Source organism: Ceratosolen solmsi, unplaced genomic scaffold, assembly GCF_000503995.2.
Source record: "Ceratosolen solmsi marchali unplaced genomic scaffold, CerSol_1.0 scaffold43, whole genome shotgun sequence".
Lineage (NCBI taxonomy): Eukaryota > Metazoa > Arthropoda > Insecta > Hymenoptera > Agaonidae > Ceratosolen > Ceratosolen solmsi.
Window position 1 is genome coordinate 4923131 of NW_011948431.1, and position 15754 is coordinate 4938884.

At 43.9% G+C, this 15754-nt stretch overlaps 1 protein-coding gene across 1 annotated transcript; it reads left to right on the forward strand.

Annotated features, from left to right (window-relative positions):
- Nucleotides 1-1581: 1581 nt before the first annotated feature.
- pot (zona pellucida domain protein papillote) lies at nt 1582-8076 on the forward strand. The gene is made up of 5 exons (XM_011502106.1): nt 1582-1963; nt 2847-3012; nt 3697-4024; nt 4609-6149; nt 7198-8076. The coding sequence occupies exons 1-5, from the start codon at nt 1582-1584 to the stop codon at nt 7724-7726; spliced, it is 2946 nt and encodes a 981-aa protein (XP_011500408.1). The 3' UTR covers nt 7727-8076.
- The last annotated feature ends 7678 nt before the right edge of the window (nt 8077-15754 follow it).

Genomic DNA, 15754 nt, shown 5'->3' on the forward strand with positions numbered 1-15754 from the left:
CGCGCCCCGCAGACGCTCGACGCTTGAAATTTCAAAGCCAACGGTACAAGTCCTTGGCGCTTCCACTTGGTCTACGCTCGCCCCGGGGCAAATTCTGTCCCCGGCCAGTCGCGAGTCGCGATCTTATCGTGTCCGCTCGCTCGCCTGTCGTTGCTCCAGTCCTCCCCCCCCCCCCTCCCACCCTCCCTCCCTCCCTCCCCATCCCGCCCCCGTCTTTGCCGCGTGACTTTTATTCGCAAGAACGACGAGGGCTAACGATATGCCGCAAGGTGTGTTATTGGGTGAAGCCGAGCGCGCGATATTGCGAAATACACGCGCGGCGCATAAACCGACTTCTTTTTCCTCTCTCTCTCTCTCTCTCTCTCTCTCTCTCTCTCTCTCTCTCTTTCGCGTGCCCGTTACCCCCTCTCTCCTCCCCCAACTGCCGACGCCGCCACCGCTCTCACCGTCAAACCCCCCTATTCACCGGTCGTCGTTTCGCCGCCCCTCCGCCTCACCCTCTTTAAACCACGGAGAGCGATGCTTGGCGCGTGATTTAATTTGTGATTCAGGAACCTTTCTAATGCGATAAAAGCCATAGATAAATATTGCCGTTGGATACAAGAGCAGTCTTTGGCTTATAACGGTGCGCCAGATTCAATCACGCTGAATTTATTAAATCCGTATCGATAAATTGCGCTTATTCCCAATGCCAAATCTCAATCTTGGCCTATCCCGTAATTATTTATCTTGGCCGTTAAAATTAGCCGGTGGTCGTGTATAATTATTAATTTACATTGAGATTATTCGCATATTTTTTTAATGCATTGTCGGACTTGAAAACTAATTAACCGTTGGAATATTCTATTCCGCCGGACCTTTAAGGTAGAAAGGAGGTGCTCCTGCTGCACGTCACTGCGCAAGCGCTTCCAACTAATCGCTAATCATGGCTAATAAAATTTATAAGTATATTATATTGATAAGCTCAAAATCTCGTGGCGCTTTTTCCTATTTGCGCGGCTTATGCATAGCAGAAAAATCCGTAATAGAAAATCCATTTGCTTGAAAAAATTAAGCTTAGGAAAAGGAAAGCGTATAATCGCATTAATCGAGGACTATTAGCATCGGCTGCTGCTGCTGTTGCTCCGCGCTTAAAAGTTCGCATACATTATAAGCGATAACAGCGCTACGCCGATGATAAAAGCATATTATTAGCCGAAATGAAAAATAATTGGACAAACAAGCATACAAACAAACCGTTTAGCGATCGAGCCGACGAGCTCGGCGGCTGAAAAATTTCAACGCCGATTAGCCGCCAATCGGTAGAGCTTAATTGTAAAGCTCCTATCGACATCGATCACACTTATCAATCCAGGGTTACGGATTCACCACCACCCTCCTTCCTCATCATCCCCACCACGAGATACACCCAACCACGGCGTAATGTCCAATTGCCGTTCATTATCATACCTCGGCTAAACTTAATGATCTCGGGAGGCAATAATCGTCCTCCGCGATACGCCGATATTCTCCTTCCAGTTTCATGCCTAGACGTCCGCAACAAGCACCTCCTCATCACGCGTAACCTCTCGTGTCTTACAGATGAGGCCTTCGATCGCGTCCATCGTCCTCTGGGCTGTCTGCCTAACGGGCGGCGCCCTCGCTAACCAGGACGAGCTCGACGGCAACAACGTCGATGACGCGCCCACGCGCGATCACGGCAACAGCATCGAGGTCGACAAGATTGGCCTGCCGATCTACACGACCCTCAACGGCTCCGTGACGAACCTCAACGAAATACTCCCGAGCATCCATCTCAACCGCACCAAGGCCTTCCTCAACTGCTCCCAGGGCAGTATGCAGGTTGAGCTCATGTTCCAGGAGCCCTTCTACGGCTTGGCCTACGCGGACTTCGACAGGAACAGCGCTTGCATGACCAAGGGCCGGGGACTCGATAGCGCCAGGATCGAGCTGCCACTTAAAGGTACCAAGGCGATCGGGTTTCTTTTCATCCTTTTCCCTCCATTTCTCTTGTTTCTTTAATCGTTTATTACACAAAGAGCCGTGACCGTTCTATTCTTTCTTTTTTTATTTGCTCATCTAACCCCCCTCCCCTCTGTTTTTCCCCTTTGTTTTCTTTTTATTTTCCTCGTACTTTTCGTTTCTCTTGCATTTCTCTTGCTTTCTTAAACTCGGCGTGTAAAACACAAATGTGTACGAGTTTCGCAGTGTTTGGTTATTCGCATGGACCGATCGAGTGTACGAGGAGTGTCGAGGAGAGTGTTATTATACGCAGAAGAAGTGCCTCTCTCCGTCGGAATGCAAATATTAATAAAGTCAATTGAAAATTCGAGTATTAGCCAAGGGGAGGGATATGTGGTAGAAAGATATGAAAATAATAAAAAAGTCGGTAACGCACATATTTATTTATAGAGAGTCGTCCTGATCGTTAATATTAATATTCTCACTTTCAAGATAATTATTTTAATTTGAAATATTATTTCACGGGCACTCGCACACCAGCGTGAAAACGCTCTTGAGATATCGCATCGTTTATTTTCTTCTTCATCGTTTCTTCATTTCTTCATTCTCCCGCCACTTGGCGGAAGCTTCTCGATGAATTATTAAATAGAGATCGGCCCTTCATTTGCATTGTGTGAACGAATGAAATGGGCCGCAAAGGACGATTCTCTTGCACATTTCATTTTACTTCTACGTAATAAACGTGCTCGTTTAATATAGCCAAAGCCATTTCACTGGTTGGGCGTGCGCGCCTCGCCGGCAGCGGATAATGTCCATCGGCGAGAGATTTCTCAAAAAATATTTGTCAATCGATAACGCCGATGCACGCATATTTTATTCCACAGGCTGTGGGACCGTGCAGGATCCGCCACGAGTCTTCACGAACAATATCGTCGTGCGTTTTCATCCAGGACTCGAGATGGATGGCGATGAAGTTATAACTATAGTTTGCCGATATCCTCCAGCAAGAGCGGAAAAACCGGGTCCTTTACTCGCACATCGAGAATCACCGTGAGTAATGAGCGTTACCATGATATTGCGCGCCCTCAATTTCCGAGATTATTGAATAATTTATGTCGCGCGTATTGGGCAGTCGATGGATAATTTAAGGCCTTGAGTCTCGCCAGTTTTTTCTTTTCTCTTTTAGTTTTGTTTTTTGTTTTTTTTTTTTGTTTTGTTTTTGTGTTTTTTTTTTGTTATTTTGTTTTTTGTTTTTTTTTCCTTTCAATCTGACAAGTGGTAGCGTCGATTTATCGAAAATTATCCAACTTATCTGCTCGTTATATTAATGGCACACCCGCGTCTCGCTTAGCCTGATTCTTGACGACTCGTGAATCTATATATTTTGTTAAGAGAAGAAAGAAAGAGGAAAGAAAGAAAGGAAATAATGCCACGTCTATGTAATTTTATACGCGCGTCAATCTCTCGGGTATTAAAATATATATATATATATATATACCCATGACAAACCGCGTTGATAAAAAAAAAAAAAAACAAAAAAAAACAAAGAAAAAAAAAGTCTCAACGCACCGCTCAAACTGCTCCCCGTTTGGCCTTTATATTAACGAAATGACTGAACGTCCGCGCGCTTCCCGACGTCTAGCGATTCGAAACTGCCTCGTCTCGATGTCGAGCCACCCGCGCGATTACGCGAACCCAAGCCAAAGGAAAGGTAAGAACCGAGTTAATTCGCAGACCACCAGCGGCACCGATACTCAGCGGCTTCCATATCCTCCTAATGATATGCACGCTGCTGTTCCTCGCGCTACTCCTCCTTGGACTCGGCTGCTCCTACATGTGCCTCAAGCGCAGGCCCGTCCCCGTCGTTCATCACCAACAGTTCGCCGGCTCCGAGATCACAAAGGTCTCCGGCTCCTCGGCATTAAGTCGCATATCCATGTTCGACGACTTCAAGATACCGAGGATCATCGGTACTCAGCAGACCTACGGAAGCGAGGCCCACTTGGTAATCGAGCACTCCGACACGCTGCCCAGCGATTATCCCAGCGAGAGTCACTCCGAGGTATGCGACCTTTAAAAGCTCTTATCTCCATCGTTTCAAATCACCACCATCCCCACCATCACCAAACACTTGATCTTACGTCAACTCGGCTTCCAGTGCATTCATTACACACGCGCGCGCGCGCGCGTGAAAATTTTCCCATCCTCGCCTGCCAAGTCTCAGCAACCATATCCCGGGGCACACTGACACATTTGGACGTTAATCGTCCGGGGAATTGAGCCGGGGCTTTGGCCGATTAATGATGGGAGGCGCTGTATCGTAACGAGTATCGCTAGATGATGCTGCGCATGGCTGGTCCATCTCCCTCGCATATAACAAATTCTATTTGGTTATATCGAGTGTATTGGGCGACGAGTAAGTGCACCGTTACGATAAGGGCGCGACATTGGCGCGATTAGCGGCACCCGGAAGCTTCGAGCAAGGAATCGCAAACCTCGACTCAATTCCATTCCTTAAATAATGAATTCACAATGGAACGCCGTTGCAAAACGATGTAGAACGACGTAGCGCGAGGGGCTGGACTGAATTGGCGTGCGAATGAATCGCTCGTGACTGAATTGTTTGTGACTTTGTGTGTGAAACAGGTCGACGAAGAGAGATCCCTCCCCGTATCATCAGCTGGCTCGTACGAAACCAAGGCATTCATTCATCAGCAGGTGGAACAACGCGCCTCGAGCTCCCTCTACTCGGAAACGATCAATGAGGTAGAAAGCACAGCGGTAACAGCCTCGCGTATGACCCAGTCGCGTCATCCAGTAGCCATGCCCGTGGAGCCCAAATTCGACGTACTGATGCGAGTTAAACGCGCCCCGGCACCTCCCAGTCCCCTGCCTTCCGAGTCGGACGCCAGTCTCGCTCTGGAGCGCAATTTAACGACGATCCTCGAGCGCGAGGAGACGGCTAGAGCCGTCGAGAGTCCGGAGCCGCGTCTAACAACATTCGCTTACGTGCCCGAGCTTCACGCCCCGCCTAATACCTCCCGCCAACAGACGCCACCGGTTTACTCTAGAATTCTGCGCAAACAGGCGGATCGCGAGACCGTGACGGAAACCAACGCCGCCGCCACTGCCACCGCCAACGTCACCGCCCATCGTCCACGATCCCTGGCTTCGCTCAACACCGAAATGACGGAGACGAGATCGCTTACCGAGGTCACCGACGCCACTCACGCCAAATACCGAGTCGCCAGTATGCTGGCCCCCTCGACCTCCATACACCCGAGCGTTAGCCACGTGACGGAGGATTACCGGGAGCAAAGGAGGGAAGAGGTCGAGCCGCTGGTCGAGCCGGTCGTCGCCTCTAGGCGCCCGGAGATCACCACTCACGAAGTCGACGACGTCTTCCTGCGTACCGTCACCGAGAAGAAGACCATCGAGGACATCGAGCGCCATCGGCGCCAGGTGACCGAGTATCACGCGAGGCAGCAGCCCCTCCCTGATCCGAAATGGGACGTCACCATCAGGAACTACCCGATGCACGAGCTACCGCCCCCGCCGCCCGAGTGGGAGAACTTCTCGGACGTGAGCTCGGCCTCGAATCTCACGATAGCCAACGAGCCCGTGAGCACGAAAATTAGGGACGAGCCCATCGACGTGCACATCCAGCCGACGTACACCGTGAGGGGAGCTGACATATCACGGAGCACTACCCACGACCTCGTCAACGAGGAGGTGGAGCGCGGCGCAGCGAGCTGGTACAACCTCGAGCGCGTGCTCGAGCCACAGTACGCCGCGGAGTTTACCGACGACGAGCGAAAAAAGTGGCGAGAGATCATTACCACCGAGAGCACTCTCAAGACCCTGTTGACGGAGGCCATCGTTAAAGAGGACTACGAGCTGATTAGGAAGGACGCGAGGTACGTGAGCTTGTTCCCGCCGGCCAAATGGGACGTCATTATACGCATCGTCAGTCCGGTCAATGCCGGCTCGGCCTCCTCGTCGGCTCACGGCAAAAGCGGTCAACGCTACAAGCGAGGCAAATCCACCGAGTGGGACAACAGGTCGCGGAGATCATCCCTGCCGACCCTCTACGAGTACGAGAGCGACGGTGGAAGCTCGGCCAGGACCTTTGGCCAAGATCAGCTGAGAAGCTCGTCCGGGCCCGGAGTCTCGGGAATAAGAATCAGGTAACGACGTCAGCGCCATTATCCACCCGATATCCCCTCGACAACAATATCCCTCCGTTAATCGACACCGCTAAACACCTCCTCCCCTCCCCACCCCCTCTACAGCCTTCTCTCTCTCTCTCTCTCTCTCTCTCTCTCCCTCTTCCCCTCCACTCCCTCGCTCACACTCACTCTCTCTCTCTCTCTCTCTCTCTCTCTCCTTCTCTGTCTTGTGCGCTTCTTTTCACTCGCACACACCCATTAGTCGTGCATTGCGTTTGTTGTATTTTACTATTTGGAAAAGTCCGAATTGCCAATTGCTGAATCGACACGAAATATCGTTTAAACGATAATCAATTATCCATTTTACTCGACAACTTTATCCCAATTATTATACATTACATTTTCAAATTTTACATCGATCACTCTCTTTGCCCCTTTTGCTTTCTTTTAATATCGCTGCTCGTATTTCGACGTATCGTTAGCTGCCCAAGACTCTTCCTCTTCGCTCCGCATTGACCAAGATTCCTGCAAATTTTAACGATAATTTTCATACTCTTTAATTCCCGCCCTGGATAGTTACCAAAAACAAAAACAAAAACAAAACAAAAAATAATAAAAAGAAAAAGAAAAAGAAAAAAGATAAGAAAGAAATCAGAAATTAATTGATTTCCATGATAGTACAGAAAAAACTTTCTGCCTCCTAAGTACACCGACAATTAGCACGTAAAATCTTAACAGAGCGAGTTTCTTATGAGAAACTCTCGCCCTTAAACACATTAACCAATACTAATTCGCTACTTACTACACGCGACAATAAATCCTCGTTGCAGCTACTAAGCATACAATTTTATTAATAATCCCCATTGCCGATTAATACGATCGAGGAGCTTTAACCGATTAAATGCCATAATATCACATTATTTGTGCGTTGACAAAGATTAAAAGTGACGAATCTCAACCCGCCCAATAGGTCGCATCAGCTGTCTAATAATCAATAAGCCATCTAATTAATTAATTTTTCGAGGATCGCAATCTAATACTGGGACATTTTGTCGACTGAATTTAGAAAGCTGAGCTCGACGACGAGGGGTGGAAGCGAGGCCGACCTCAGATCGATGTCCGAAATGACGGTTCGAGACTTCGCCCGCTTAGACAGGGACGACCAGACGAGTCTTTCGTCCTTCGAGGGCGACTCACTGGTGAGATCGCTGAGCCAGCCGAGTCTGGCCAGGTCCGGCTCCGAGTTCACGGAGCACTGGGGCCTGCCGGCCCGCAACCTGCCGCACTGGGGCATCGACGACGAGCCCTGCAGTTCGACGGAGACGACACCGCGGCCCCACAGGAGAGAAGTCCTGCCCGTCTCCTCGTACGAGGAGGTCACGAGGCAGGGACGAACCATCGCCGGCCAGAGCGTCGGTGTCGGTGGGGTGGGCGGTGGCAGTGGGGGCCGTGTTCGTCACGGCGCCACCACCACCACCAGCAGCAGCTACGCGACGACAACGCGATACACCGAGCGAGAGATCCACATGCAGAACGCCGTACAGAGTCGGTCCAGCTGGTTCCACGACGACTCCGAGCCGGAGATGCAGATTTGATGTTCGAACGCGATGTCCCGGGCTTGACAGCGAGCGCCGAATCCTCCTGCCAAGTCCGACGCTTAACGGCCGTCCTTACTTTCGTCATCGCGATCGTACCAAGCGTAGTCCCGTACCCACACCCAGTCAAATCGAACAGTCGACCCTCCCGTCACACACCTCCCACCGTCACCGCTCATCCCCCGATTCATTGGATTTTTAGCTTCGCCTAGGTTATAACGTCGATCGGGCGCGTGGCACGCGAACTTACACTCCGCGCTCCGCACGTATTGTTACGAACGACTTTGCGGGGGCGTGGTGGTGCGTGGGATCAAAGACGTCGTTAGGCGATCCCGGAAGGAATAGTATGGTATGGGTGACGAAGGTCCGTCGGCCTTGTGGTGAACACCGGGCGGGAAATGATGGGCGAGCTGCGGTTGGATCAGCGCCCGGCGACGGCTGAGCGCGTCGTGGCAAGGATTTCGACCGCGAAATCGTAAACGTCACTTGCTGCAGGTACTTGTGGCCCCGAAAGCCGAGCCCGAGTCCCGAGTATCGTAGTTTTTAATGAGACACGTGGCTGGTGGCGCGCGCATGCGCCAACGAATTACCTTTCGCGATCTTCGTTACGGCCGAGGGCCCGGGCCCCCCGGAAGATTTATCTCGCGCGGAGCATGACAAGGACGAAGAGGAGCCTCGGGTGGGAGCCCTGCATTTAAATGACGAGGGGACGCAGCTCTTCTCACATCGGGATCCCCGTTGGAGGCTGGCAAACGAGAATAAAAAAAACTTTGAGAAAAGAAAAAACATTGGGGAACAAAGAAGATGTACTCGACGGAGCCGCTCGACGGAAACTTGAGTTACGATGCTGGACTTTCCACTTGCCACTCGTCGCGCACCAGCCACCTCCCCGCTCCTCGCCAATTTTTATGGGCGGCCGCTCTTCTTCCTCAGGGCCTGCATCCTCTAATTTCTCCCCGGCCCCCGTCCCACGGCTCGGCGCGCATTTGTCGAGCGCGCGAGGTTGGTTAGTTTGTCATTCATACGAGTGGTACTGCTGAGTTCAGCACTTAAATTTCCTTTTACAGAAAGTGCTCGAGAAATAGGAGAAACGCGTAAAATACGTTCCCACCCTTCTCTCACACTCTCTCCTTCCTATCCTCTAACCTCCCCCTCCCCCACTCCCCTCACCGTCGACCCACACCTCTACACACGTATTTTAGACCTTTTATGTCTTGCGGAGTTTTGCCCACACCAGTGCTGCATTCTACACGTGACAAGGGAGAAATCGAGAGAGAAAGTACTTAGAGATAGAGATACAGAGAGAGAGAGAGAGAGAGAGAGAGAGAGAGAGAGAGACGGCGTTGTAACGCACATGAAACTTGGCTTCCTAACACGGAAAGAAAGAATCGCCCGGTGACCTCAAAGAAGTTCCGATGCGCCGACTCCGCAACTCCACACTGGCCGCTGTTGAATTATTTATCTGCCGTGTTGTACGCACAGATTAATCAATTCAAACGCTGCTCGGTCACGTTTCTCAAATCATAATTACCGGATGTTATATTTATAGCTTAATTAACGTAAATTTATCGGGCATCAAACTTATGTAAACTACTCGAAGAAAATAATTTTATTGCTTCGCATTTGAGAGGCATATCTACGCTGTACAATAACGCATTTTTAAGTTATACAGAAAATTATTACACATTCCCCGTGGATGTCGCTGGGCAGAGTTTATTCGATCTTTCCCGAATGCATTAGTGATAATAGTTGCGTAAGTTTTCAAGAAAATAAACACAAAAATACGGTGCTGGTTCTACGCTTTTCAACCTACATGTTTTTATTTTCTATTAATACCTTCTCTTCTCCTTATTTTATTAAGGAATAGCGAAATGTTTATAACACAAGTGTGTCGGTATGTACGAATGTATGAATGCACGAATGAGTGCGTGCGTTCGTTCGTGCGCGTTCGTGCTTATGTTTGCCTGTGTGTGCGCTCGTGTGTGCGCGTGTGTTTGTGTATTCGATTAACCGACTAAAAAGTATAAATGTAACGAAATGATACTGCCTTGTGAAGCGAGTAGACCTTAAACGGAAAACATGAAGTATTCTATGTGTAGTAAGCGTTTAATAGCGTCAGAGTCGACGAAGAAAAGGAAAGATGCATCGTCGTGCGTCCTTCTTTTTTCTCAATTTGTAAAAATATAATTAAAGAAATGGAATAGTTTTGTAATGTTTGATCTGTAAAGAATAAACAAAATCGTCACAATAGTCAATGACGATGACAGGCTGGTGATCAATGGCTGAAATCGCTGTGCAATATTGAGTTTTCCTCCGTCGTGTTTACCGAGAAAAATATTGGTTATTCTGTACCGCTCGGCTTATATATATTTTTCTCGGCTATCCAACACGTGAATTTGCCAAGTACGTACATGCCAGATTCAAGTACATCGACGATCGGGAAAAATAATAAAAATATAAAGCTTCTCTCTTGCCGATATACCCTCTCGCTCTACTCTCCATTGCGTATCTTTAATGCATTTTCCTCATTATTTACGCGATAGATTTAGTTCGTATTATGTTTTTAAGGTGCTATTCTGTAAATACTGACAATGTCGCGTGAGTAATTATCGAGATGAGAAGCAAGCGAGCTCTCGAGCTTCTACTTTATGATAAATCGAGCTACCAATAATCTCGTCCCTAATCGCATTAACGCTAATCGAGATACGCGATGAATAAAATAAAAAAAATAAATAAAAAAAAAAAAAAAAAAAAAAAAAAAAACTGTAAATCTTCTGTATTGAAATTCCATTGTGAAATAAATACAATAATGCTTTTAACTTGATATTTATTATTTATCCTTAAAAGTTTGTAATACAATGTGATACGCTATTCGACGTTTTTTTCTCTTTCTTTCTTTTTTTTTCTTTCTTTTTTTTTTTTTTTTTTTTTTTTTTTTTATTTTTTTTTTGTTTTGTTTCTTGTATCGGAAAAGTTCAGTAGAAAGAATTAGGCAGTTTTGCGATTACACGATAAAAGAAAAGAATGAAAGAAAACAATCGAGATATTTGATTGGAATTGTCGAGTGTCGAAAGAATTGCATTTAACGAAAATAAAAATCGATAATTTTACAAGTCCATAATAACAATACGTCATTAGATATTCTAATGGATAAAAGTACAGAGTTTTATAAATATTTTTTTTATCCTTAAAAAAAAAAAAAAAGAAGAAGAAGACTTTGTCGGATGAGTTAACTGGCGGGCGAAAGGGAATTGGAATTTGGAGTTGGAATTTGAAATTAAAAACTTAATCTGGCGCATTAAAATTTTTTATACTTTTAGGTCAATTAAAGAAAACGAGCGAGAAGAAGAACTGGCATAACTTTGAAACAAATTCAATTTTCGGCCTCGACTTAACTTTTCCATTCGGCATTTTAGTTTTCAATTTAAGGAATTCTTATTGATATATTTTTCGCGATACAGGGACGCTGGTATGCGCCTCCAATTCATCTGCATTTCTATCGGTAAAGCCTAAATAATCGCGTCCATGGCTTCAATAATATCAATAATATATATATATATATATATATATATATATATATATATATATATATTGTGTAATCTATAAATTAAATAACATTTTTCGTATTCTAAAGTTATTACATAGAAGCTCGTCGAATATATATATACATATAGATAAAATATTCCCACGCCTTATTGCTTATAAATGCGACACCATACCAATAGTCACGTAGTGACTTTCTTAAACAATTGACAAAACGAAACAAACTTAAAAGTTGGTATTCTTTTTAGATTTTACAGCAAGTTGACACGTAATTCAAATTCAAATTCAAATTTATATAATAACATGAATGATTTGTCTGCGATTCTAGGGTTCGTCGTGGCATCGGCTTCATGAACATTAATTCTTATCGTGTAAGGCATTTGTCAAAATTCGCGAAAAGATTAATTAAGTGTGATAAATGTTGATGAGAAATTTTTCCTCACTCGCCGCCAGTGGCGTGAATCCTTGATTTTTTTTTCTTTTCCCTTCTTTTTTTCTGTTTTTTTGTTTTTTTGTTTTTTTGTTTTTCTGTTTTTTGTTTTTTTTTTTTGTCACCACAGACAATAGCAGGAATAAAAAGAGGACGGACAAAAGGAAGGGGGGAGCAAACGGCGTTTCACGTCAATAAATCGCAACTATTCGCCGACTTTTTGCCCCAAGTTTTGCAATTTCTGCACGACTTGTAAAGCGCGAGCGCAAGCCGATCGATTACTCGTATTGCGCCTCGCGGGACCGATTCCACCCGACCTTAAGAGCGATATCCCACTCGTTTTGGAATATCCATGCCACCGGCAGCACCTGAGCTCGTGAATTCTGGCCCAATGTCACCGCAAAGTGTCGCGGGCGTATATATGAAGCTTTCACGATAAGGGGGGGGGGCAGGGGGAGGTGAGGAACGAAGATGGCGCTCAACCTACTTTAATCGTTCTCGGCCACTCGGCTGGCTAAGCATGTTGGCCGTCGCCGAGGCAGAGGGGGTTTCGCTTTTCGGCCAATCTCGGGCTCCGCATGACGAGTGCCCGATAATACTTTACGATCATGATTTTGGCGCTTTGGAGTGCGCAAAAGTTGGGAGAAAAAATGCCCCGTGGAGTCATGAGCAGCGTAAGTAAGATGGCAGCGATCGATCGTCATATTATTCTTATAATCCAGTACTTGGGAACCTGGTGATTTTGCGTCGGAAAATGCCATAATAGTTTGTCCCGAGTATTTAACGATAAACATAAAAAAAAAAAAAAAAAAAAAAAAAAAAAAAAAAAAAAAAACAGTCATGGATGAATCGCCATAATCATAAGTACCAAATTTTTTTCTTATATTTCCAAGTTAAATAGCTCTTTAATCAGTATAATAAATAACAGAGGCTATTTTGGATACATCAAATGAGCAAATAATTACTTATTTCTACGATACACAATGTAACTAATATACAATGAACAATCGTTCATGATACAATAAATTATGAATAATCATTTGTATAAGTACTAATGGATTTTTAATGTATTTTATATAATCGAAACTTAATCTAAAACTAACTCTCCGATCTAATTGTGCAGGATTAGAATTTGATTCTCATTAATGAATGTCGCGTTACAAATATTACTTGTTCATAATTTAATAAGGTGAAGGGAGAAATCAAGTATTATTTCATATTTATCGTTAATTTCGCATTTTAGCGAGACATCAATTCCCGTAATAGTATAATCATTCTTTGTAAAGCATTGTCACAGCAAGTACTATCATCCATAATCCCTGTGACAAGAAATTCTGAGTAAAGTACGAAAGACCATATTTTACGCATTCGTAAGCTAAAGCGAAACAACCGCGGAGAGTCGTGAATCGCATCTAAAGCACATAAGTAAGCAAAGTTGTTCAGCCGCCCGTAGCCGCTCTGCTCCGTGCAAAGCGACTACGACAAGAAAATCCTTCTGCTAAGTTGCCCAGATCCAGTTGATCCGTGCTATCTACCCCGGAGACATCCACCTACCCGCCATCCCCCTTCCGCCCGCCGCCCCCCGCTACTCCCGCCCAATAATCCCGAGGACGTCGTAATCGTAACGCGGTATGTATGAAATCGCCTCGAGCTTGCATTATGCCGGAGATGAAAAGTTGGAAAACGCCCGTGGAAAAATGCCCCTTTCCCGAGATCCCGAGCCTCCTGCGAAAGCTCTCGCCTATCATTCCAATGTCGTGAAATCGCTGCAGGGGCTTTGAACCTCGGGAGCGAACGCGCGAGTCGCTCCGATAGAGCCAAATGGCGCATTCGAATCTGATCCATGAGAATTCTTAATGTTTTTCCATTGTCCCGGACGCCTGCGAAATATCCAATAAACGAAAATGCAATTATTGCGCTCAGGCGTCACTTGCTAGTAGCATCCCACAATAATCCAAGAGTCTGTAATTACAATCGGAGACCGAACACTTCATTATCAGCATTTATTTTTCAATTTATTAATACTTTCGCTGTGCACGTTTGAAAGCCTAATCAGCAATCCTAGCCCACTACGTTTTTTATTAAAACAATTGACCCAAATAGCTGTTTACATTTAGCGTAATTTCTTAGATTTTAAAGTCAGACAAAATTCGCATAAGATCTGTCAATATCAATAAACTAATTAAATAGATCACTTATCGCTCATATTATACAGTTTCATAATTCATCCTATGTAATTGACAGATCATTTAAATGTAAATGAGATGTATGATGCTTATGATCGTAGCAAAAGTAAAGGATTATAAAATTGTTGATTAGAAATAGCTGATTAGTTTGACGATATGTAATGTTAAATATGATGAATCACATCATCGAGAATAATATCCAAAAAAAATCCTTCCCGCGCGTATTTGCTTATGTAAATAAGTATTCGAAGATGTATAATAATTTTCAAAAAATACATAAAAAAAAAAAAAAAAAAAAAAACATGCTGCGCATCTATATTTTGAATGTAAAATCTTTCGAGAGAATATTTCGTGGAATTCAAAATCAAGCCTTAAAATGTTTCTTCCCGCATTTTAACGTCAGCAATCGTAATATCATTTGATAAAATAAGACTTGTACGTTACATTCTACATTTTACGATGATTCTTGTGACTGCATTAATTTTTTCATTTCTTTTCTATTTTTTCCAAACCTTTCCGAGAGCGCTCGATTATCTGTTAAATGCAAAATTCGAGAAGAAAAAAAAAAGTACATACGTCCCGATGTTACAAAATTTCGATAATGGCCAATTGAATTTGTAATATTCTAATTGTTCGAAAAAAATGTTTCGTTCCCTACGTCGAGCGCACACCTACAAAAACGCAATTTATTGATTTATTGAATGGAATTATTAAAATAATCATCGAGACGTTTAAGACATCGACTTGTATGGGTATATTATGCTAATTTCAAATGTACTTGAATATAAATTAGATCCGCATAACTTTTGGCAAAACTCGTGGTGACTGGTAGATTTTCTTCTTCTTTTAATTCACATATTCGAAAGCGTAGCCAATTGATAGCTTAAATTTTCTAAGGATAAATTTTAAGCGAATTTAATCAGAATATTGACAATTTAAGCTTCCTATATTCCTGTATTAACACAGAATCGCGACTGCTCGAGTCAAGCTAAACAGAATTTTCAGGTTTCATACAGAGCTACGAGTATGCGTAGTTAGATATCTTGTGGTTTAAATTTGAATGGGAATTCGCGTTATTCTCATCCTTCACGTCCAGTGTGCAGAGAGAAGTTTTGAATAGAATTACGAGCAAAGCTATTTATCCTTTTAACTTCTTCTTCTTCTTCTTCTTCTTCTTCTTCTTCTTCTTCACTTTGACGATCAAAAGCACTGCATCATCTCATTTAGGTACTTGTATTAGCTCGTATGAAATAACTGAATGATAGACATAAATTGTAATGAGGAAACTTGAAAATATAGTGGAATTTTCTCTTACGAGTAAGATTGCCAAGAATTTCATTATGTTTATTACCTTTAATATATACCGTTTAAATAACTAACACAATGTCATAATAAGGTATAATTGATATAAAGATCGTTGAAAGAATTTAAGGGACATTGTGATGAATTTAATATTGTACTTTTCGTACTTTTAAATAAACACTTTAATTCAATTAAAACTCTATTAAATTCGTATATTAAATTATATTTTCATTATATTGTAATATGTTGATTTGTCGCACTTGAGCGTTAATAACTCGATAATTCTCTACGATGAATTCAAATATCTACTAATTAGCTAATATATATATATATATATATATATATATATATATATATATATAACAAATTATAAGCTAAGGTAGGCTAGTAAATATTTAATCAATAAAGGAAATTATATTCGCGATTAAGCGTGCTGCTATAAAAAGAGAGAAAAAACAAAACAAAATAAAAATTGACGTACTCCAGCATAACAATCTAATAAAGCCAGAAATAATAAGGAAGAAAAATCTTTTCACAGTTTGTTTAATTTTCTACAAGTGCTGGGGA